Here is a 25,584-nt window from a genome sequence, read left to right as displayed (position 1 = left end):
TCCTCCTGGCCGTACGTCTGCATTCCCAATGTGGGTGATGTGCATTGAGCTCACCTCGACAGTATTCTGTGCTTGGGAAAGCGAATTTGAAGATGTCAAAGCCAAGTGAAGTCTCGTTGGCTGCGGTGCTTGGTTTTGAGACAGAGGTAGACCAATGCCAAAACGGCTTCCTGCCTTAGTCTGCAGCACACCACCACAACTTTCTGATGAGACATTTTATTCATATTTATTCAAGCTGTTCTTCCCTTGCCCTAATTCAATAATAGCCAAGTTTAGGAGCTGCAAATCAAGCTAATTCAGAAGACTGCTGATTTTTTAGCCACTTCTAGTAGCTTATTGCTAGCTTAATTTTCTAGTTGGGCATGACATGCTTTGTGCTTAAAAAATGAGCTGTTTAAAGAAATCTTGCCAAGGCTGTCCCAAATTGGAATTCTTGTCAAGGCTGTCTCAGTCAATTAACTGAGTGATCACTGCTTTTATCGCAAAATGAGGCAATGAGCTAGGCAGATGCTGTCGCGACAGCAGTGTTTAGGCCGTACAAGTATAGAAGAAACAAAATTGGAGATGTGGAGTATAAAGCCCTATTTTTACAGGCTCTCTTTATACTGCTGACATTAGAAAGCTTTAGATTAGTGGATGCAAGCAGCATGCATAAACAAGAACCCCCTTTAAGTATTTCTGGGACCAATATGGTTCACATAGCCAAGCAGCACACGAGTGGCTTGCCCCCCCCCCCCCCCCATCCTCTTATCCAATACTATTATTTTCATTGTAAAGCAACCAATATCGCAGTAAGTCTGATCAACCTGCATCAATATGCTAGAAATTTTTAAGTACTTGAGGTGTGTCGGTTGAGTGTTTAAAGCACTTCACCACACCCTTGGCCACTAGACTTGTGCTTTCCAGTATTACTTGCTAATCAACTCTTGGGGTGTTTACATTGTTTTTCTGTGCTGTAAGATTAGTTTGACGGTCCTGATAAAATTGTTAAGGTGAGGGTCTGCGCTGTTGTATTGGACATGCGCGAAAAACGGGCAGAGATGCAGCTGAACATCACAGGGCAGAGTATTAAGCTCTAGCTCAGTGTTTATCGTGCCCTTAGTACCAGTAATATTAAACATCTACTCTGCATTTTAGTTCGTGGAATTCTGGCAGACCAGGTGATGTCACTAAAGCTCCGTTTAAGGCTCCCATCACGGCTTCTCAAAAGTCCCTAAACAATCCTGTCTCTAGGTACCTAGCAATGCCTCCTTGGTACCTAGGATCAGGTCACGTGAGGGATTTTTGTACATGTAGACGCGCCAACCACTGTGCATGTTCTCGATAGTCCGCGAGTCCGCCTGTAATCTGACATAGACATGAAGCACACCAAGCGTTTCCGTGCTCAAAGACCGATGGAACCCGTCGATCCTTTTCCTTTGATGAACCTTCCAGAGCAGTTAATAGAATACGTGCTGTCTTTCGTCAGTCACACGGATCTGCTGAAAAGTTGTCGCAATACATGCAAGCCTTTCCGAGACATAATCGACAGCAACAGCTTCTGGAAGATCAAGTGCCTGCGGGACGGCAGGATCATTCCCTCGTTCCACTTAGAGGAGCTTCCACCGCGTTACTACCAACGTATTTACATCGGGAACCCGTACGGCAGGAATTTGCTTCGCAACGGGCACGGAGATTCTCCCAAAGGTGCGTAATTGTCATCGCATAGGCGGATGCATTTTTTTATTGCATACCTCTTACCGCGAAATTTCAGCTACTGTGCATTTCATTAGCACTGTCGAGTGTTTGAACTTGCAGAACTGTTCCGCGAAAACGTTAACGTGGTCCGTTAAGGCCTCTTTTAACGTTTTAGAAGGCAGCGCTGACGTATGTGCGGGTGATGGCATCGTGTGTCGGATAGCTCGAACGCATGCGGATGAACAACTCGGCTAAAGAAAACATACGTGTTGATTGTTAGCACTAGGGAAACCACCCCCTGACAGTGCGCGACGACTGTTTTCCGTAGTAATCATCGATTTACTTTCGTTTTGCGCCTGGCACGCTAGGGGGCGGGGGGGGGGGGGAGAATTGTGTAAGGGAAGAGGCGAGCAAAAAGGGACAATTTTCACTTTTTAATTTATTGCATTGTTTGTTTGTCAGGTAGACACAGCTCTGAATTTACCCCAGACATTCGGCTACAACAGCACAGTTTCCTTGAGGAAGTGAGGGAATCGCAAAAATAATTTGCGAACAAATCGGGTCCGACTGCGCCCTGTTGGGAGGAGTAGGACAAATTAGACATGACCTTAAAAGCTTATATATGCGAGCAGACACTGAACACAGACAAAAGGACCTTTGTTCCTCCCTGCCACATGTGGCTCTGGCAGCTTTGACGCAATGTTGACGTGTTGTCATTGCTGCGCATATGTCAGGATGGACAGGAAAGAAGAATATTGGTTTCTCGTCTTCCTTTCATGACCTTCACAGCTATATCCACGACATCAGTGCTCTTAATTTTGCCTGTAAAGAAATATGACTGATACACTTCTGCAAGTTCGTACAAGCACAATCATACAAAAAGTAATACTTTTTTTTTAATGAAGTGTCAAAGCCACGTTCTGGACAAGTATACAGACCAAAGGGTCACCAAAAAGAACTAGATTTTATTGTAATTAACATGCATAAACTGAAATTGACGAGCACACTAGAAAGTTCACAATGCCAAGTTTGGACTGCAGTGCTCAATTTCAAGTTACATTCACAGGCAGAGGAAAAAACTGCTTTAATGCACTATCACTGGTCTATGTACTTTTGCTCATGGGTGTACCCGTAAAGGAAGTTGCAGTGAGACATCAGACATAACTTTATCTTCAGCCTTCTTTTAATCTTCCTGGGACCCCTCGAAAGTGAATTGCTGGCAGGCTCTGTGGTTCAATGTCAAGGAGGGTCAAGTTACTGTCCAACTCAGTTTATTCCGATGTCAAGGAAACAGACCTATAACTAAGTGTGCTGCCTACCTCTTGAATGTGTACTGTTCTTTCGCACGAATCTCGAGCAGTTTGTTTGTCCCACAATATGTATGCTTACATGTTTTAATTTTGTATTAGAAAAGGAGTTAAAAGAAAGTTATAAATTACAGGGATAAATAACCAGTTAGTTATAGAGAGTAAAACTGCAAATCAAATGAGGACACAAGCATGCATTGCAGTTAAGGAGTGTCACAACATCCCATTCCTAATTTCATCATGCTGTCTCATTCCTCCAAAAGGTACAGGACGGAGCAAAATCACTTTTCATGTGGAACAGTTGTTTATTAGGCTTGAAAGAACAGTAGCAGAGAAGGCTTCGTAATTGCATCTTTTCGAATGTGTTTTTCATCAGCACATCCGCTAGTTAGTGACTTAATTTTTGCAGTCAGAAAAGGTGACTTGTCCACAATAAAGCAGCCACTAATAAAACACGCTCGTGCACTCATGCAAACCTACCCACACACACACACATCTTTCATTTTGAGGACTTCCTCAGTGGTGACCAAAGCTTACGGTGTCATGTTGATGTGCTTTTTTAAGTACTGTGTGGCAGGGAATTCTCCTTTGCCCAAGAGAGATTCTGGTGAAGTCAGAAAAGATTGTGCTGTAAACTAATCTTTTGCAAGTGTAAGAGTATTGATTGTCGAAAAGTATGGCTGTTAAAATTGACCACTGCTGGCAACTTTAAAAGAGCTAACTACCATTTCTAACACTTAGTGTGTGGAAGAACACTTTTATGTTGAGAAAGGGGAAAAGGTTTAAGGGGTCTAACATGGTACACTGACACAGGTACTATGCACAAGACACAGTAGTGACTGGTTACTGATTAATCTTGACCACCTAGGTTCTTTAATAAGGCACTGAAAGCTTGGTACATGAATGTTTTTGCATTCTGTCTCTGTCAGAATGCTGGCTGGGAATGGCATGTGCTCATTGTAGTGTCTATTAACAGTATTTAGCCAAATGTGAGTACTCGGTTGGCAACCTGGAATAAAGCATGGGAGCTTGAGCAATGAGTGCGTATCACCGTGTCACTCCAATCTAAATCAATCAGACCGCATCCCGGTCTACGCGAACACTAAACTCATGCTCAGCAGCAAAATGCCATAGCCACCACGGTGGTTTGGGAGTTGAAGAGGACTGCATCACTACAGTGTGCATAGTTGTATAGTACAATCTGCACACTTGCTTCATAGTGTCTTTCCATGTGCACAGTAGATTGTAAGTCTATTGTATAGTGATATAGAGTAGCAGGCAGTGTGCCATTAGGGTTCATAACTTTTAAGTGCTACCTTTGCAGCCGGAGCCTTTAGTCAAGCAAGCAGGTGCCTAAGAGTGCTCATTAGTTGTCTTAGCCCAACCTTCATGTCAGGTTGTGTAGCGAAAGTCTAGCTACTCTGTTGTTGTTTGGGTTTGGCTTTAAGGCTGTTCATTTGTGGCAGTAAAAGTAGCCATGTATTGATGTTCATCACCCTGCCAGAAAGAAAGGCCATACTAGCTTCATGGAGCTCTTCATAATTGCATTGCTGTGATCTCCCACTAGGTGGGTGTAGGTGGACACTTAACAAGTCAGTAGCCAAGGCGACATCATTACAAGATGTTCTACAGGTTTTTGGTGTCACTTATTCCAACTATTGTCGCGTTACTCTTGCACAATCATGATGTCTGTTTGTAACAAACAGCCTTTGATAGTCTTTCCTCCATGGAAAAACGGCCACAGAAACACTTGAAATGCTTCCAACCACGTTAATGGAGGAGGCGAGGCAATGAGCTGTACACAAGTTTTTGAGTAGTTTTGGTTGTTCCAAGATAAGAATTGTGTGGTAAAGACAATTTTCATTTTGGCTGACCTTTAACTAGTTGTACCTTACGAGATTGCCAGAAAGGTTTTCAGTCTTTCATTCTTTTTTGTAAGGTGCATTTGCCTCGTGGCGTATAATGGAAAACGGTGGTGATGGATGGAAATATGAAAAAACACCAAAAGGCGCTGACCCGTTGCCTTTAGGTAAGCAAAACTTACTTCATTAACATTGTTTTGCATGTTGCTGGTGAGTTTTACACCATACACTTTGCTCTATGCACCCCTTTTAATGTGTCTGTATTCTTAGGGTAATTCACACACTCTTCGGGAGCTATGCATCTGCCTATCTATGTTTGTATGTATCTAACTGCTTTCCCACCTACCTGGGTCACTGGGCAATCAGTGGTCGAATGGCTTCTGTGCTGGGGTAACATTGTTAAAAACCAACCATTGGATTAACTTGGATCACTGAGTAGATGGCAATGTGTACATACCTGCCACTTGTCAACGAATGTCTATCACATCGACATGGGTCACTGCAGACACGGTATTGGGCAGGTTCCACTGTTCGAAGAAATTCTTTGACGGCGATTTGGAGTACTAGGTATGTGCCATTTAGTTTGTGCTGTTCTAAAGTTAACCTTTTTGATGCTAACTTGGGTCACTGAGTGTGTGCCAGTAGGTGTGTGCTACTCTTGAATATACATTTTTGTTGCCAACCTGGATAACTAGGCATGTGCTACTGGAAATGTGCTGCTCTGCAATGACAAGAATGGTCCTTTATATTTCTCAGATGCTGATTGGAATTGAAACCAGTTCAGTAGTGTTCCTCAAGGACAGCTACCCTAAAGTAAAGTCCTGTCTGGGGACCCTTGAGGTTCAAATCAAAATTAAAAAAAAAAAAAATGGGCAAGCTGTTTCACAAGTGCACTGGGCATGTGCTGCTTTTCAATTAATGCCTTTCAGGCCAACGCTTTAGTGAGCTGTGCCATGGATGCACTGATTATGTGCCACTGAGTGTGCAGCGAGTGAGGGAACAATTCTCAGCATTCGCAGGCACCGGCGTGTCACACATCTTGTCTCAGAAGGAACATGCAGACTTCTTGGCAGTGCGACTAGATGGTGCAGTGTGTCCAGAAAGAAGCGCGAGAGAGGAGCCCGGTTACTTCATGACGTATTTCTCGGCATTCACACGCGCTGGCATGCCATGCATTTCGGAGGCCACGCTCTGTATGGCAATGCTAGATGGCGCCGAGTGTTCCTAAGGATGTGCGAAAGGGGAGTCCCACTGCAGTACATGCTTCATACATAACTAATTTCGACAGTGGCAATGCGTGTTCGATGCTAGCGCATTATCATCAACAGTCATCGTGACATGGGTTCTGCCACAATATCTTATGATTGGTCAATCTTCATCAATCACTGAGTAACAGTGTAGAACATGGCACTAGTCAAGGTGCTGTTGCTTCAGGCTGCTGTGAAGGGTACGCTGTATTGCAGTTGTAAAGCAGACGAGATCATTGATTTTGCGTTTTGGCATTTAAGGAGTGGACATATCGGATGAGAGGAAGGGATTTAAAATGTGATTTGAAGCCTATTTGCCGGGATAAGGATTATGCTAGAATACTGAAAACAGCTCACTGTGCATGTGAAGCTATGCAATGAGTGAGCATGTCACCTCCTCGTGTGAATCTATTGCACAGAGTGAACACACCGTTTTCTGAACGCCAGGTCAAGATGATCTGCTTTGTGTGCTTGATGTGGTCACAGACTAGTGCTAAGAGATGCCCAGTGAGCAATTATACATGGGGCTGGGTGCTTCCAAAACATGAAGTCATCTTTAAAGCTATCTGAGCCAATCTGAAGGCTACTAAGAGACTGGTAGAAATTAGTGATGATGCCAGCTACTGCGCACATATCTTTTGTGTTGAAATAGAGTGTGTCTTTGTTGGATGCACTGGAAAGAACCTGCTCTTTACTGGTTTCAGCTTTATGGCTTGAAAAATAAGCTATTGCATCTGTTCAGAGTACTATGATGAAAAAAGAAATATATATATTTCCAGTGTGTAGCTCCAATTGAATCATGTGACTGCACTCCGTCGGATAATTCAGCATGCTGTAAAATAAACATGTAAAATATGAGCTCGGCAGCATGACTTGAAAATACGGGAGGTGCAGTCACTCAAAGATAACAAAAATTATTTTTCATAGTCTCCTTTTGTTGGTTTAGTAGCCTATCAGCATGCTCTGAAAATGATGTTCGAGATAATATGGTGAGAATTGTAGCTGCGATAAAATTCCTCAGTGGCTTTCAATGAGTGTCTGATGGCTGCAGTTTAGGGCCCTTATGTCAAAGCTATGCAAAAGCTTGCTTTTTTTCAACTATTCAATTTTTCAAAGAGTGCCTGTACTTTTGTAACTGTATTGCTAGACATGGATATTTCACCGTGATTTTATTGAGATACATGCAGTGTGAGAGCCCTTCACAGCATTTCTGTAGAAAATGGCAATTGAAGGCTAACTTGTAATTTATCCCATTCATAAGCCGCCGAAGAGATGACATTGTTGCATGGTGTCACAGATTTCAGTGTTCTTATGAATATTTATCCTTTTCCTACCACAGATACTTAATGGAGCTTAAGCAATATGCGTATTTTCAAATACCCTATTCACTCGTGTGAGGTCAGCATTCTTTATATTTTCTACAGCGTGCAGGCTTTACATGAGGCAGGGTTATGCCTACTCGCTGAAATGTCGAACTGTACTCGGACTGTTGTACAGAAGGATGCGACCACTGGTGCAACCAACTATGGACTATTTTATTCAGTCATCCTTGTTATTAGTGAGCTTGCCTCATCAGCACCTTCTCAAAGCTGGCCGTCTACTCTGCCATTCATGCCTGTCAGATTCCTGTCACCTCAAAACTCTTGAGGATGGTCACGAACAAAACTGCAGCAGAACATCCCCAAAAGTGTGATGCAGTGGGCTAAACAGGGTGCTGCAGCACACCCGATAACCTTTAAGTGCACTGGATCTATGCCGTGTGATCTGATGACGATCATAATGCCATTGCAGCAGCAGGGCAGAACAGTAACTAGTTGACCAGTACTGCAGTGTACTTACTATAAGGGGGTAGTGTGCTCAGGGACAGCATGCACTGTGTATTGCCGTGAGGCCGAAAGTGTGGCAAGGTCTGGCACTTGGATGCCAGCCACCTATGCGACAGCAGTGCCGGTGTCAACATCAATCACATAGGGTTTCCCATCGCTCATTCCTGCTGTTGTCAGTTGTGCTGGTTGTGCACCGCTAGCGTGTACATGCAACTTTGTGTTTGGTGATGTTTTTAACGCGATAGCGTTAAGGAGCTCGTGTCGCAGAAAAGCCGGTGTCGTCGGCGTCGGCGTCCGCGGTGTTTGCCGTGAGCGATAAATCACGGCAGGCACTTCATAAATAAAAAGCAACTTCTAAGATGGGCTGGGTGGGAATCGAACCAGGGTTTCCGGAGTGTGAGACGGAGACGTTACCACTGAGCCACGAGTTCGATGCTTCAAAGCGGTACAAAAGCGCCTCTAGTGAACGCGGTGTTGCCTTAGAAACGAGCTGTTTCTACGGTTCAGGCGTGCGTCGCTTGCTCGGGCGCACATTTCGTTGTCGCGCCGAACGCTTCGTTGCTCGACGCTCACCGCGTCCGATGCGGGGCGCGTAGTCGCTGCGCCGTAGCCCATTGTCTTACACCCCTTGGCGGGTCGACGGGAACGCTGTCGCGTTCCACTCTTGAAGGCGAAGCTTAAGCGTCCTCCAATTTTTTTTTGTAGTTTATGTAGTTCGACCGACGCATTCGTTTAAAATAAAGGCTTTCTTTTTCCTGAGGTGTTCCAGTGTGAATTTACACAGCTGTTGTCATGGTATAAAGATGTGAATGCAATATAAAGTATTTGATTACTTTTAATTATCCAGCTTTAAATCAACTCATGTAAGTGAAATTTATAATTATGGATTATTCAATTAATCTCAGATAAGTTAACTAATTATTCAACTATCTGATGTACCAATTAAGTAATTAATTAATGAAAACTAAGTTTGCTCTTGGTTTGCATTACTCATATTACCTAAATAATTGAGTAATTAGGTAAATAGTCATTTTGATATTATTACTTTTGCTGTCTCCAGTAGAGTGTTGATCCTGGGAATTTTAGAAATTAAGTAGCCAGTCTCCTTACAGAATGTCCATGTATTGTTTGAGTGGTATCTGCATATGAAGGAGTAGGTTTTCATTCATAAATTTTTTCATGTGCGACATGTAATTGTCAGAATCACATGTGCATTTCGACACTTGTTGGTTTTCTGCAGCCGAACGATGTACAAGCAACATTTGTGACTTCTATGGCTAACTGTTATAACACTGTATTTCATTTATATAACGGGCTGGCAGGCTCTCCTTTTCAATATGTTTAGCCTTTCTTAGACCCCCTCACACAATACTCCACCTTGAAGCATGTGAGGACCTTGAAAAAAAAGGATTAAGCTACAAACGTTCACAAGTGCAACTGGTGCAACGAGCTGTCATTGCAAAGTGTGTCAGACCACTTCCATACAGCCCATGCTGAAGTTGCATCACCTGGTAACATCTACAAAAGAAGCGTCAGCCACGGGCCCTTCCTGAACACACTAACCCCTTCTAGTGCACTGTACTTGTACCGTCTGGTAGTGGCATGCAGAAATTAACCAGCATGTGATTATGCACGCGATGCTTCACAAGACGTTTATCCTCAATTTTCTGCACTGCTGAGTTAAAGTGTGGGCCTTACACAAGTAAATATGCCGAACATCAATACACAAGCCTTAGCCAGTCATTGCCACTATCTCCTGCATATCACTAAGCTGCTGTTGGAACTTGAAGGTTGTGGCACCCTCACTTTCCAAATTACATTGTTTTCTGCCATACCAAGCCCTTTCACTCAGTACAGGTTAGATATTTGCGGTTTTTTGAGTGTAATACACCAATACAGTAGTCAGTGGATGAAGTATGACTGGTTTATATCCTAATCACTTATAAGTTATGCTCTGTGAATCTAGGCAGCATGGGGAAAAGTTCTGCTTGTTTGCATGACTAGTCTGCTGCAGGCTACTTTCATTACGCAGAGTGCAAACACTGGATTGCATTCTGCACTAGATCACGTAGATTGCATTCTGCATTTTTTTCATAGAATTGTGTGACAGCAGTAGAACCGTGCTGCTTAGCAAGTTTCTTGACACAAACCATTTTTTCTGCAATTTCTGTATTTTTCACCATCACTTCTCTCTTGTCCCTTTTACGCAGCAAGTTTTAAGCAAATTGAGACATGTTTTATTTTCCCAACAGATAAACAGGGATGCTTTTCAACTTCTTATGGTGCATGCACGAAGCAGCAAGTCATCAGCCTTGCAAGCGAGGGTGTCCTTCCTGAAATAATGGACAACTTCAAGCCACACATTGAAGTCTCAGAATGGTGTGTGACTGACAACAAGCCATGTTATCCTTTCTCTGAGAACACCTGAAATGCAGTGAAGCTGGGTGTAGTTGTTAGCATTTAACCACTAACAACATCAGCTTGATGCTGTCATTTGATCTTAGCGCTTACCGTGACAACATAGTCACTTTTGCACTATGTGGACAGGTCCCGATTTTGAAGCAGCTCTAAGCTTGTTTCTGTGAATGGATCTAATGAAACGCAATGCATGCAGTGTTTGCCCCTTGGACTGGCGTGGACCATTGTGATAAAATACAGCCTTTGTGTGGCGCACCGTGTGTGTCAGCCGATCACATTCGTCCTTCTTTCATTGAATGCATAACACTACTATGGAGAAATGTGAAAGAAATGTGAAACTGTAGCCATTCAACCTCTGCAGAAACAATATATCTGTATCTTTCTACGTTTTAGCATGGCTCACTTGAGAAATAGCACTGGGGTTTATTTTGCTGTTCGTTGTCATTCAGCTGCATTGCATGCCAGCTACACCACATCTCTCTAGAGCAGTCCAGTGAGTTAAGTTTGAAGGTAATTAATTCTGTCACATAAATAAATATTGACTCCTCTGAGTGCTCGTCTCACTAGTTGCAAGTAGCACTTACCATGGGTAAATTTATTTTGCATATTTTAAATCACTTCCTTTATTTGTAAATTACGACAACAGATTAGTCTGAAGGGACACTAATGGAAAAGTAAGTGGAGCTGTACCAGTACCCCGAGAATGGCTATTGTGGTACTGTAGAAGCAAAGGAGGCTTGAAGGCAGTGAATGTGCGAGAACATAACAGGTGGTAAAGCCACCTTTAAGTTCTTGCACCAGCTTGCAGTGACATCATGGATTTTGACGACACCTGTTCAAGCATCGTTCATTTTGTAATAAATCAAGATGGACTGCATTGAATTGCAAAGCAGCCAATGGCTGAATTTGGTAAGTTTCGAGAACTTTTATTAAACCACAACAGCCCTGATTAAAAAAAAAAATGTCTCAAAACCATGACACTGCAGTGACTGGGGTATCGACCTGATTTTTTTTTTTTTTCAATGGAAGTTTGCCATCTGGTTATCAACCCCTTATTGTGTAATTAACGAAAATAGAGTTATAATGGAATATTTTATCAATCTAAACAGATTTAGTGTTTCTGCTTAATGTTAAAGCTGTTGTGTAGCTGTTGTGTTGTGTTGCGTTAAATGTTGTGTAGTCACCAGGTCTGGCCATTTTGAGCTGATAAGTGCTGAAGATACTGTGCACGATAATGATCGTGTCTGCAAAATATTACACCGCTACGCACTGCAGAAAGATGTGAAATTTCAAACCAAATGCCGTTTTCGCCCCCTTGTGGCTGCCACACTTCAAGCAGGAGGATGGCGTACATGTGCTAGTGTGGCTACGTACACTTGTTTGTACTGTGATGCCACTCGTGGTGATGCGTGACTTTGAGAATTATTCAAGGCAACATCTGGTTCTTTGTGTAATGTGTTGCTTCAATAGACGAATTAAAGCTTAGAGAAATAATAAAACGCGCAAACCGTATGTCTGCGTGTTTTTGTTTTACTTCGCTCCACAGCAAGAGACGTGTACTTCCGTTTTGTCTGCTTGTTCGCATGTTGTGTGGCCACGCGCGCAGACACTGAAACTATGTGATTTTCTACCATGTTCCAGCGTGGGATAATGCTCTGTGATCCACTTGTGTCTGCCTCGGTATTCGTGTAGCATTCACTCACAACACTAGTCAGGTGCCCTCATGCACAGCGTGCAAAATTGTGCACTGCACGAAACGAGACAATCGCAACAGCTCACCCATGATGCTGTCATTGGAAGTGGCGCCATGCCGCAAAAAAGTGAAGAGGAAAAAAAAAATGAACGCGGGGCCCATGACGTATGCATCATACGATCTTCGAGGTCCGGTATGGGAGAATGCAGGGAAGGAATTTCACTTGCGAAGGCTAGACGAGGCCAGTGGAGAGAGTTTCTCGATTGGCAGTGTGGCTCGCCTCCTGAAATCATGGGTTCGTGGCACTGAAATATTTCTATCTCGGCTATTAATGAGCCGATTTGAAAATTTTTTGCAGCAGAATGTTCCTTAAAGGACATGTAACAACTTTCAGCATATAACCGAAGTTTGCTGTGTGGCCTGGTGAGGAGCCCTTTAAAATAAGAAACCTGGAGGTTATGCACCGCCAAAGGGGCAGAGTTTAGATAAGTCCATGTACTGTCCATTCCAGGCACCGACCGAATAAAACTTTAAAAGCAAGACTTTTCGGCTACCATATGGAAGCCTTGTACATAATGTGGCTTCCGTATGAACAAGGCTTCTGTATGGAATCTGAAATGTCTTTCTTTGTCATGTTTCATCCTGACCAGATGAGCTTCTGTTGAGGAGGAGGAGGAGGAAGTAAACTTTATTGCCCTAGAAAGAGTAATTCAGCGGTCGGGCCGGATGTCTTCATCTTCTATTGGTCGATGCCGATCTCCGGCCTGCATGGTTGGCGCCCCTATTCCAGGGCACCACTGAGCGTGGCTGCTCGTCGGGCATGATCCACCAGCCTCCTTTGGAGGCTAAGGTCGCCACTGGAGAGCACGCTCTCCCACTGCTCCGCACTTGGATTTTCTATTTTGTGGAATGCCTTATTCGTATTAGGTCTCGTGGCAGCATGCATTTGTCAAACAATTTATTGTTAAATATCTGTTGTTTAACGTGCTTAATTAACTTTTTGTGTTTTGCATTCTTTTATAGGCATGCAGCTCGATTTGATTGTGGCTGTACGTACACATTGACTGTCTCACTCCTCAACGAAAAAAGGAAAGTGCTGCACGAGTTCACTACTGGCCCTATTGTCACTGAACAGTGGCTTGGCCGTGAATGGAGTCAGGCAAGTGCTTGGCATTCTGAAATGTCTCGGAACAGAAAAGCTTACTTCACAAAGAGGAACTCTTCTTGTGTGAAACAGCTTTCAGTATCCCATTGATTGGGCTACAGTGCAACTTTACCACCACTTTAAGTTTATAGAACTCATTCAGAACCTTTCATTGACTTTTTCAGTAATTACTTTGCAAGAGTGTCCGTCTGGCTTTCAACTAACACATCCGTTGCCCCCCATGTGCTGCCATGTATCCTCAGGCTCCAATATGTCAAGAGCAGATGACACGGAAAAACCCAACCTGAATTTTCGGGTGCATACTTTATTCACATGAAGACATAAAATTTATCTCACAGTTTACTATTCATGTTCTTAAATAATTATGAGTGAAATTGAGTGGCTGCCACCACTCTCTGTGTCTAAGTTACCTTTAAAGGGTTCCTGAAACAATTTTGACGATTTTGTACAGACATACTGAGTCGTTAGAGTAGGTCCTTCTGCTCATTAAGTGACACATTGAAGCGCTCCACATGAAGCATGTCATTTATTATACTGTTTCAAAAATCTGCGTTGCTACCAGTCGCAGCTCCCCTGAGTTTTCAGCCACCCCATTCCAACTGACGTGTTTGACCCAAGTGAGATCAGTTGGGTGAGGGATCCAATTGGCTACCCAGGTCACATCATTGATAGCTTTTCTAGCCTTATGGTGGACAAATTAGTTTAAATAAAAAAAGATAAGTAACAGAAAGAATGCGCAACGGCAGTTTATCGCTATATACACTCAAGCACTTCCGGCACACAATAAGTGTCTATTTGTGTTGCAGCATTCTCCATGTTGACATGAGCTGCGTGGTCGATGTTGATCTCGAGCTTTCTTTTCACGAGCACGATAGATCGGCCATGTTACGTTGTGGGCTGCAAATCTAGCAATTGGTGACATGTCAAGCTACAACATCCTCTCCCTCCGCAAGGCAACATGCAAGCGGAATGGATGCAGTGCATCGGGCTGTTGTGGTATTACTACCACAACAGCCCAATGTAGTATACAACTCTATTGTGATATTACTACCACAATAGAGTTTTACGGGTCTGGTATTCGGGTAAACGCTAGTGCAAATGGACTGGGCGCTTCTTGGGATGAACGGAGGTGCACACGTGAATGGCCTGCATGGAGCGGCCACCTGGTGGCACAGAGCTCAACCAAACACAGAGATATAACAGTAACCAAGTGTATTCTACTTAGCTGCTGGTGTTAATTTTTGTCAGGAGTATAACCATAAACACGTCTTTTTAAGTGTTTAAAATATATTACACTTGCTTACAGCAGTAGGTGGTGTCCGAATCTACGTCCCATAGGATGGCGCCCTCTGGATTTAAAAAGCGAATATTAAAGGCTATGCTTTCGCTATTCGAACGTGCCATAAGAGATTTCGGGAGTTGGAAACATGTCAGAAAGGTGGCCTTTCGCACACCACCTATATTATCTCTCTGTTTGGCTGGTTAAGCTCTGCGCCACCAGGTGGCTGGACCATGTAGGCCGATCAGGCTGCTCATGTACCATATTTACTTGCATAATGATCACACTTTCTTGTTGAAAAAAATTGACTCAAATTCAGGGGTGCGATCATTACGCTGGTTAAATTTCCTGTGAAAATATATATATTTTTTTCATCCCGCGTTTGCCAGGTCAACAAGCAGCATAGAGTTTCTACAATAATTATTGTATGAAACTCTATGACAAGCAGGCGGCTGCCGAATATGGTGGCCGGCAGAGCAAGCCGAACGTGCTGAATGCGATTTTTGTTCTTATGAGTACATTATGCGCATTGAAACAGTTTCTTCTGCATCAGTTATGAATAATATCGTTAATATTGGCAAGTCTGCGGCAATAGCATAGCCATGTCCACTTTGAGGAGACAGAAACAGAGATGGGCGCGCATAGCTGCCAGTGACATAGAAACACATGGCGGGCATGCTGCAGAAACTGCGGCATTTATCTTCACTACTATCCTAATACAGGACGTTTCCGCTAAGGGTGGGCAAATATCTTAGCTGTGTTACTAGTGTCAGCGTATGAATAGGGCTAATGAGGCTCTGAAACTCGCATGGCTGCATCCCATGAGGTGCACCATTCGCAGTTGTCATCTCTGCAATACCAACTGGCTTTACAGACGCATGGTGCTTTGCATTTCAAGTCAAATGACTTGGACATAGAAAACATGCACTTACATTGGCATTCTTTTATGCTAGGCACCTATTTCAGGTTGACATAACAAGCCTGCAAGTTTTACCTTTGGATAGCAAATGGTGTGAAACTAGCTTCTGGGGCTCTCCCTGCACGTACTAGTAGTTCTAGAGCAAGCCAGAAAGAAAAGAACAAATAACAATGTGGTTAATAAATATTTTTTAGGCCTGTGTTGAAAATGCAAATATACTTGTGAAGCCGGTTAGAAAAAAAGTGCTTCTAAAAGCTTGAGTACGTACTCGTGTGGTGCACTACTCTAGTTCTGCGTGTTTGACACAGTGGCTGGGTGTTTTCAAAACACACTGCACACGAAATGTGTTCCTGTACCAAAAATATTCTTAATGTTAATTTGTTAATTCAAAATGCAAAATGAAACTTGCAGAAGAATTTAAAACATTATAGTACTTGGTATGCTACTTTCATTAATTTTTTAATGATATTGTAGCGACTTTAGTCAACACAGGTTTATAAAAATTAACTACTTATTAAGGGGCGAACTTGTGCCCAGAGCTAAAGGTGATCACTCTGTCGCCTGCACAGCTAAGGCAGACGAAGAACATCCTCTGCCACGAGCCACTGGCCTTGAACACCGTTTGCGGCCTCTCTTGATGAAACCACGTGCGGTCGTGTCCCATTTGTGGGACAGCAGCTCGGTGGGAGCTCGTGCACACGCAGGCTGGCAGGCAGGCGCACTCTGCGTGTCGTGGTGGACACTGGTGGCGTTTCGCTTCGTTGCAACGTTTGCAGTGTCCAAAGTGATCTGTGCGGTACTTGAATGCAGGCTACGTGGCAATACTGAAGAAGCAAGGAATGTGCCAGAGATGTTGTTTCATGGACAGATTTGGCTTATGAAAGGGATGTACTGCATTGAGTGACTAATGTGAAAATTTTAAAGGACACAGACATTATCAGTTTGTAGTCTCTACACATATTGAATAATTTTAATTGAAGCTCATGCAAACAGAAATGTGCATGGCTCATCACCTTGTTAAGATTAGATGTATAATGTTGATTACGCCCCACACTTTATTTTAACACACTGTATTGCCATAAAGGTTCCCGCAGGCTGTAACAGGTACCGTTACTATAAGAAACATTGTTGAAAGCTTTGCATTTTTTTTTCAACTTCGATTTATAACCAGTCGCAGGGATCCTTCTCTTGGCTTATTTATTTACTTTGTTTATTTGCAGGTCACACATGTGTTTCGTGACTACCCGTCAGGGGTGCGTTTTGTTAAGTTCCAGCACTATGGTTGTGACACTCAATTTTGGGCAGGCAACTATGGATCCAAGATGGCAGGAGGTGTGGTTCGTGTTCGTGGAAACAAGCAGGAGCCTGTAGCCGCTGAAATCACCACTGCGTAATCTTTCCTGGTTCTCCCGCCTGAAGCTGCTTGCAAGTACCCGCTCATGTATGTGCATCTGATGTTTTGTGTGGGAGTACTGCTCCATTAGTGATATTCTCTTATGTACAGATTTATACAAGTAATGAACCTGGCTTAAACGCACTTGATTGATAATATCAGACTTGATTAGTTTATTGTTCTAGTTTATAATTTGCATGAACCTTTTGAATATGTCCCTTGCACCATTGTGGAATTTATGACCATGTTATTTAAATAAGATTTGTGAGTTCGATTGAACCTCTTGCTTATACCAACAAATAATGGGGCTTCTATGGCGAAAAGCAAATGAAAAAAAAGAAGTTATTCATAAAGTGTATTAATCAAAACTTAGCTTGCAGAAGCTGCATTATTGAACAACACTTCTGAAATATCAATGCAGCCTCTCTTAATTGCAGGAGGTAGCTTCGTAAGCCAGAAAATATTAAAATATGGAAGAAAAGTGGCGCTATCATCGTGAAGCTCTCGCATGATGTAATCAATTGCAGCAATGTCTACTTGTGTGCTTTTTCGTAGAGAAGGACCATATTTCATTTCATAGAAGGCAAGGACCCCACATAAATTTTTTGAGAACATTTCCTGCTCCAAAACAGTCAGAACGCGAGAAAATAATGGGGAATTCATGATGTCCAACTGATGTAGCGACAATGAAGTTTTATTTATATTTTATTCATTTATTTATTTACAATACTGCACGCCAGATTGGCCCAAGCAGGGGGGGCATGAAAACACAAATCATCATAGCACGTACATGTAAAAAAAGAAAAAAAATTACATTGCATGTGACAAACAGCAGAATAAACAATTAAAAGACTACAGAGCAGAAATGAAAAGTAATGAATATTGAAATTCGCCATAAGAAAGTTGTTTCCTTTCTAGTGCAGAAACAAAGTTTGAAGGGCCTGTTCCACGTCAGGAAAGCGAAAAACCGATTCAGGAAATGCGTTCCAATCAGCTACTGTTTGAGAGAAGAAACTGTGCTTAAATGACTTTGTTTTAGCAAAAATAGGCTGTAATGAATGTTCCCTATTATGGCGGGTCCTTCGAGTAGTGGAGTGCCTGAGGAATGAAGGGCGAGCAACGCTAAGCTTTCCTGCCAAAATTTTATGAAGGAAAGAAATGTGTTTCAGTTTTTTACGTGTACTAAGTAACAGGATATTATTGTCCTTCATATGCTGTGTTGGGGAGTCTGACCCTCTGTATTTATGAAAAATGAAACGTACTGCCTTTCTCTGAACAAGCTCTAATTGATAGATGTCTTCCTTGTGCGGGTCCCAAATTACAGAGGAGTATTCAAGTTTGGACCTGATGAAAGTTTTATAAGCGAAGAGCTTAATATGTCTAGGAGTATGCTTAATTTTCGTCTTGGGAAACAGAGCTTCGAGAATGCAGTTGAACAGATCTCAGAGATATGAGTGCCCCAGGTTAATCGGTTGTGAAGAGTTATTCCTAGATACTTATATTGTGAGACCTCACTAATGTGACCGTTGTGGAGGCAATACTGGTAACAGCTAACATTTCTTCTTCGCATAACTCGGAGAAGCACACTCTTATCAATGTTTAAACCCATATTCCATTCTTCACACCAGTGACATATCTTGAGCAAAGATTTTTTGAAGCTGTTGATGGTCTGCTATTTATGCTATTTCTTTATATGCAACGCAGTCATCTGCGAACAATCTTATTTACACTGACCGTGGAATGACATTTATTAAATCATTTATATATATATTAAAGATAGCAAAGGCCCTAACACACTACCTTGAGGAACACCGGAAGTAACTGCAAGCGATTCAGAAAGGGTGCCATTCACATCAACAGACTGCGTTCTACCACTTAAGTATGCTCTGACTCATTCTACAGGATACAGCGGAAGACCAATGAACCGCAATTTATAAAGAAGCTTTGAATGTGGTACCTTGTCAAAAGCTTTCGCCATATCCTGAAAAAGAACATCAATCTGTCCCGAGTTACCCAGTACGCTGAGAAAGTCATGAACCGTCATAACTAGTTGAGTAGTGGTTGACATGCTCTTCCTGAATCCATGCTGAAAAGGTGATAGGATGTGCTTTTCCTTAAAAAAGTCATTTATAAAAGGGGCCATGCTGTGCTCTAGGAGTTTACAGGATGTAGAAATAATTGATACCGGTCTGTAATTAGTCACGAGTAACTGATCCCCTTCTTTATGGATTGGTACAACACAAGCCTTCCTCCAATCCTTAGGCAACTCACCGGTTTGTAGATATAAAGTGAAAATTTTAGCAAGATTCTCAGAGATCTGGTCCGCATAACGCTTTAAAAAAAGCATTTGGAATGCCATCAAGACCATGACCTTTCTGAATATTTATTTTACGAAGCAAAGACAAAACTCCTTCTGTGGTAATGACAGGAACCTCGCTAGGATCGATGGATCGTTTCGGTGCATCAAATACCATATCTGAAAGGCCCCCAAAAACAGTTTGAAAGTATCCATTAAAGAGCTGAGCTACTTCCTTCTCATTGGTAACAAGGTTCCCATCATCACTTTTAATTTCTCTTATGACCTCATTTTGATGACCAAGGTAACTCCAAAATTTGCAGGGATCTGTTTTTATGAATGAAGAAAGAGTAACCTTAAAATAGTGGGAGTTCGAGATGGGCAGTTTGTGTGCTAATTCTTGTTTTAAATTCTGCAAATGCTGAGAAGATATAGAATGATGTCGCCTAAGACGTTGAAATCTCCGCTTCAAATGAATAATATCGCGACTGATCCAAGGGTTTTGACACTTATTTCTCACTCTTCGTCGAGGTACAAAATTTGTGATAGAATATAAGGTGCCTTCCTTGAGGCGCTCCCATAAGCTGTGTACATCACCCTCATTAGTACGCAGCCGTACATCATCCAAACAATCAATAATAGAAGCGTCGCCAGCACGGTCAAAATCATGGACGTAGGCAACAGAGAAATTTCGAGCACTCTCAAAGCGACCAGTAGGACAAGAAAAAAAAAAAAAAAAGCAAATGTTGATCAGAAACATGAGGCTCAACTCTGAGTTCACCATTAGAGAACAATTCACTGACAAAGAACAAATCTAAGAGCATTTTTATGGGTACAGTCACGCACAATTTAGTTAAGGTGTAAAGCTAACATGGGGTCCACAATTCAAACACCAGAAGCACAGCTCTCGTGAGCTAAACTCCCCCAGTCCAAGCCTGGTAGATTGAAATCCCCCGTCATAATAACATTGTTTTCAAGCTTGGTTAAGAAGTGATCATATAAGTTTTCAAGAAATGTTAATTGATAATCAGGATCACGATAAACTGCGCATAATAAGAAGGCCAATCCCCAACATGGCACATTTAAAAACAGGCTTTCGTGATCTGGAATTTAGTCAAGGACAGTGACCTGGACAAAGGACTTCACAATAACTGCAACACCCCCGCCCCTTGAACCACGATCCCTTGTAAAAACATGATAACCAGGGGAAATAATTTCATCATTACTTATTTGATCATGTAACCATGTTTCTGAAAGAACAAGAATGTGCGGTTCATAGAAAAGGAGTAGTAGTTCAAGGGTGTTAGTTTTATTCTTAATACTTCTGGCATTTTGAGCCAACAGCCGTAGTTCTTGTGCTTGGTCCTGCAACCGCTATCTTTCAAAACTATCACCTCTGCTGATAGGTGCTGGCGCCCGTGTACTCGATGCATCATCCCGCATGTAGTAGGTGTTATCAATTCGCAGTTTGTCATGAATGAGGGAAACCTGCTTGCCACTATCACTTTCATCATGTTCTTGCTCAGAATTCATAAAAGGGAGGTGTGTCCCGCATTTTCTCCAGTAATTATAAACATTTTCCCACCAAATCAATCAAAAGAAGGTTTTTAAAGAATTTTTTATACCAGTTTGAACTGATTTAGCATATTTTTTAAGTTTAACATGTTGACAAAGCCTGTGGACAACCCTGTAGACTAACTTTTTACTATTTTTATGTATATATATTTAGTGTGGAGGCTCTGTAGAAACATGCAGGAAAAGAGTATAGTGCATTCAATATCGGGAGAATCTTGTCTTTGATTACATATTCACTCTGGCATAATTGAAACCTATATAGAGATGCAGATGAAGTAGCATGCTTATATAAAGTTTAGTTAATGTGGGTCTAATGAATTCGTAACAAAAATGTTTAAGTTTTTGCTTTGGACGATTACCTTTTTTGTTTGTAAAATATTCAACCTGTAGTAGGTTTGCTGCAATAGAGTTTGGCTGTGCATACTTTACACATGTAAACCCCATGAATGGAAGAATATGGATTACAGTTGGCATGAGAAAGCTGAATTACTCGCAGCCTAAGGCAATAATTAAGAAGTATAGCCTGAAATTCGCAACACCACAGTGCACTCATTACATTATGTGCTTGGGTCTCCATAAATTTCAGATTTTTCTTTTTTGCAACAACTACAGTTTACATACTTCTTTGTTTATGTTGGGACATAGTGCTGCCTTTAATTGCATATTTTTCAGTCTGGAATAGTAGCTTCTGGTGCAATGAGCAACATTTTATTTCATCCTGTTGCAAAATTTCACTGGTGGGGCCAGAGGCCACAGGCAGCACTTAAGATGAGCTTGATAGAGAGTGACTGACGAGAAGGAGAGGTGCTTTAGGAAGCACGGCCGAGTGCCTTGGCGACATAAATAGGAATAAAAGAGGGCATTCACAAGGCCCATGGCTGCCAGCAGCAGGTAGAGGTATGCATGGTGTGTTTGGGAGAGGGCAGTTTCATGCAATTCCTGTCTGGCTATGCAGTGGACCATGGAAGAGTTTCAGTATTTATGTTTCATCATTTCGTGAGTGCCATTCCTATTGTCTGTTTCTTATTGGCCATCATAAATGATGATTCCCTCCAGAGATTTCTGTCAATGCCTTCAATGTGTCTTTACAGCTGTAGACAGATATTCTTGAAACCCATCTTTTCACTGCACTTTTAGAAACTAGCTTGGAAGAACTTCTTGTTGGGCGAGTTGGTGCATATTAGCAAACAATATTTTAAATGTGCAAACAAAAGACCACAGAGAGAGAGCACACAAGGACAGGCGCAGACTTGCAACTAACCTTTATTCCACAAAGACCACATATAAGTACATCCCAGAAATATACCACTGCGCGTGCGCAGATAAAGCATAACCACCCAAAAAATTTCTATTCAAGCAACACACAACCTAACTACGTTCATCAATAAACCTCATCTCATTGTTGTACAGATAAACTGAGGTGTCACCGACACCATCATCTCCCTTCTTTCTTATATGATACACCTCGCGTAACTCTCATGCCCGGCTATCTCGGCACTGGCACAATATCTGAACTTCTTTCAAGATCGGCTTACCCGGGCAACGAGTAGGAAGGTGCCCGCTCGCTTTATTCCTAATTGACACTTCATGCTGATGCATGTGTATGCGTAAACTAGAAACTTGTTTGAGAGAAAAGGATTCTTGCACACATTTCCAATATAACAGAAGGAAGCGCTCGCAGTGAGTCACACTTGTAAAACTAATGTATGATGTGCTGTGCATGAGGTAAGGTCAACTTCTTAATAACTGTGCCTTTATTTATATTTTAATGACACTTTAGTGAAAGAAATGTCAGATTTTGTGCACATTACATGCTATGAGCTTGTGTACCTCTGTTTTAGTGCAGGACGTTTTCATCTGGTGCACAAGTTTGGGAAAATACTCAAATAGCTTGCACATTCTTGATGAGGGCAACCATGGCAGTATTCTTGATGGACACACATAAAGCACACTCTAGCAAGTGTAATTCTGCCATGTGAAATGTGAAAGGCTGGACAGCTAGGTAAATGCTACCCTGTGTTGTTTGTAACAGTACCCTTGCAATGCTGGTGTGATTTCTTTCTGTAATAGATGTTGTCATGCGTTTGTTAAATATAATTTCTCTGGCTGAAATGCAAAACCACACCTGTGTCTTAGTGCCAATTTTCAACATATTTTACATTAGCACATGTTTTCAGGGGGTTGCCACAATGTAACATTAGAGTGGCTTGTTATTTTGAGAACGACCACTTTGGCAAAGAAGCATGCACCATGACTATTAAAAGTTGACCTTTCTGTCTTTATCATTTGGAGCCTGCTCATACTTTCTAGTAGTTGCATCGGTTGACGAGATGGACCCATCTTTTTGCACTACTTTCTCTCCATTATCTTCTAGCATGCTCTGCAGTGTCCAGCACAACAGTGCGGATGTGCATTATGCATTCACTTTTTAAATTTATGGCAATGAAGTGAAACATCCATTTGCAGCGTGCACTTGTAACGACATAATTTTGGGCTTCTTTCTTGACATATGGAGGCGCTCTGCTTTGAAATCGATGTTGTGCACAGTCCTTATATCCATTTCTATGGAGTGCATTCAGGTCTTGCAGTATTCATGCAACATACCATAGTCATGGTGGTCCAATCAAATGTAATCTAACAATATGGGATTGATGCAGATATTTGAACTGAGTTTGTGGTCCATGCTAAGGCTATGGAAATGTGATTCCTTCCAAAACTTTCGTGCACATTTCACAATAAAAAGATCTTTGAGAATGAGTGTTACTAGGCCCTTTGTGTAACAAATTTGTATATTCTTGCTATAACCATGAAGATATTGCTCAAGTGTCAACACCTTGAAGCAAAACATACACCTAGCCACCTGAACTTACAACAGGTGGGAAGCCTTAGCTTGCTGAGCGGGCTTCAGCACTCCCCGCTCCCAGTTTTTCTGGCCGGCGCCCTGCCTATGAACAAAGGCGCATATCCTTCGAGCGCCTGCGTCAGGTGATGAGTCCAGGATGGTACACGCCTTCAGGGAGACCAAGGGCCTGCTCAAGGTAATAATTGTATTATTATGCACCAAGCATGGGAAACTTAACAGAATAATGGAACCTTAGCTCCTCCTCCCTGCCCCCCAAAATGCAACCATCACCCACTTAATATACTTGTTTGTGATATTCCTTCTCTGGGACACTATACTGTTGCTAATTCTGTGGTACACAGATCCACTTTGTAGTAAATCACTCCAGACTGGGCCAGATGCTTACTGCAGTCGGTCTGAACCTTGTACATTGGTATGCAGGACTACTATGAAACTAAATGAATAGTTTAATAGGCTCTGAATAGTGACAAAGTCTTTTTGTCTTCATCAATGTGAATCCTCTGCACAACATGCAATCTGGGAACACTGCGGTATGAGGGTTCCACTGAAAACTACTGTAGTGTGTTGTGATGGTGCTATCGGCGAATGCCTGCAACTAGAGATAGCTTGAATTTCAACCTGTCAGTTCCTTCAGTTCACTGCATTTCTTGTATGTGATACAAGTGCTGAGGCTTCCGCGCTATATGGAAGGCTGTTCTGCTGACCAGGGCCCATATTCTGTAGTGCTTCTGTTTCCGAAGAATTCGCTTTGTGAGCAGCAATTGGTCGCCACCTGGGTGGCGCCGTCGCCTCAAGGCACGCACGCATATTATGGTGATGTCACGCACTTGCCAATTATGTGAAAACAGAATTTGTCGTCTGCTGTGAAGCAAAGTGACGCAAGGTGCTTCGGTGTGATCCGAAGCGCCGTGTGCCGCGTGCAGAGCCTGTGTGTGCCTTGTGCACGGGCGAGATCGTTGTTCCAAGCAAAACAGCATCGATGGTGATCCCTGTGGCGCCTGGGTTGGTGCTTTTAGCGAGTGTCCGTGAGAGACAATGATGACCTTGACATCAACAAAGCATGTTTGATATGGGAGACGAAGAATTCAGGAGGCGATTGAGGCTCTCAAAAGGAACAGTTCGCTGCCTGTGCGAGAAGCTTGAGGTTGGTTTGGGGCTGCAGCGCATTAGTGGCATTGATACTGTGGCCAGAATGCTGCGCACGTTGCTCTTTTCTGTGACTGGAAGTTTCCAACAGTGCGTGGCCAACAAGGAAACCTTTGCCCTGTTCCAGCCGTCAGTCAGCCTTTTTTTTTTTTTTTTGCTGAAGCCATAACAATAGTCGTCAAAGAAAAGGAGTGGGTGAAATTTCCAAAGATGACATACGAAAAGGTGGTGGTCAAGCAACGGTCCCTCGAAAGTGGCAAGCCAGCGCACAATGCCCCACCATGCGGCATAAATAGGTCAACTGCAGCAATCAAAATATGCTAAATCACTCAACACCCGTATGTCCCACACACGTTTCATAATGAAAAACATAAACCTGATCAATAACATCAAATCAAATCAAATCAAGTTTATTCATTACAAACAAAGAAACAGTTACATTTTCGTTTTACAGACCAGGGTCCCAAAGTCGAAGACTGTAACCGGGACCCTCGGTGGGTAAATATAAGAAAAAAAATTACATAGGTGGCAGGACAGAAATAAAACTTATAGAATGTACACTAACAGAAACGAAGAGCTCTAGTGCAACAACAGAAAAGTGATTATGATTACAATGTACAGTACTACTAACAAAAAATAAATATAATACGGCGTACAACACAACCTTTAAATTATGTAAAGAAGGAACAGAACGAAATAGAGAAAAATATGATCGGCAGGCCGAGATGAACATGAAGTAAAAATATAAGTGTGCTAGAAATATACATATACAAAATTTCAACAGACACAAAAAACATGAGAATACATAAAAAGAAGCATTATGAACAAAACGACTAAAGGCAACAGCAAGCATGTGAACAGCAAAACATAAGAGAAATAGTGATAATAAATAAAACATTTGGAACCATAATTGCGTCA

At 42.3% G+C, this 25,584-nt stretch overlaps 1 protein-coding gene across 2 annotated transcripts; it reads left to right on the top strand.

Annotated features, from left to right (window-relative positions):
- Positions 1-1,399: 1,399 nt before the first annotated feature.
- Positions 1,400-22,779, top strand: LOC142590564 (F-box only protein 6-like). Of its 2 annotated transcripts, none has more exons than XM_075702845.1 (5): positions 1,400-1,686; positions 4,924-5,013; positions 10,172-10,298; positions 13,054-13,189; positions 16,614-22,779. In XM_075702845.1, the coding sequence occupies exons 1-5, from the start codon at positions 1,422-1,424 to the stop codon at positions 16,785-16,787; spliced, it is 792 nt and encodes a 263-aa protein (XP_075558960.1). In that variant the 5' UTR covers positions 1,400-1,421; the 3' UTR covers positions 16,788-22,779. The 2 variants fall into 2 exon arrangements, with proteins under 2 accessions (XP_075558960.1, XP_075558961.1); XM_075702846.1 differs by lacking the exon at positions 1,400-1,686 and adding an exon at positions 4,001-4,229.
- Positions 22,780-25,584: the final 2,805 nt, after the last annotated feature.

The sequence above is a fragment of the Dermacentor variabilis genome, chromosome 8 (genome assembly GCF_050947875.1).
Source record: "Dermacentor variabilis isolate Ectoservices chromosome 8, ASM5094787v1, whole genome shotgun sequence".
NCBI lineage: Eukaryota > Metazoa > Arthropoda > Arachnida > Ixodida > Ixodidae > Dermacentor > Dermacentor variabilis.
This window is presented reverse-complemented; position numbering and strand designations above follow the sequence as displayed.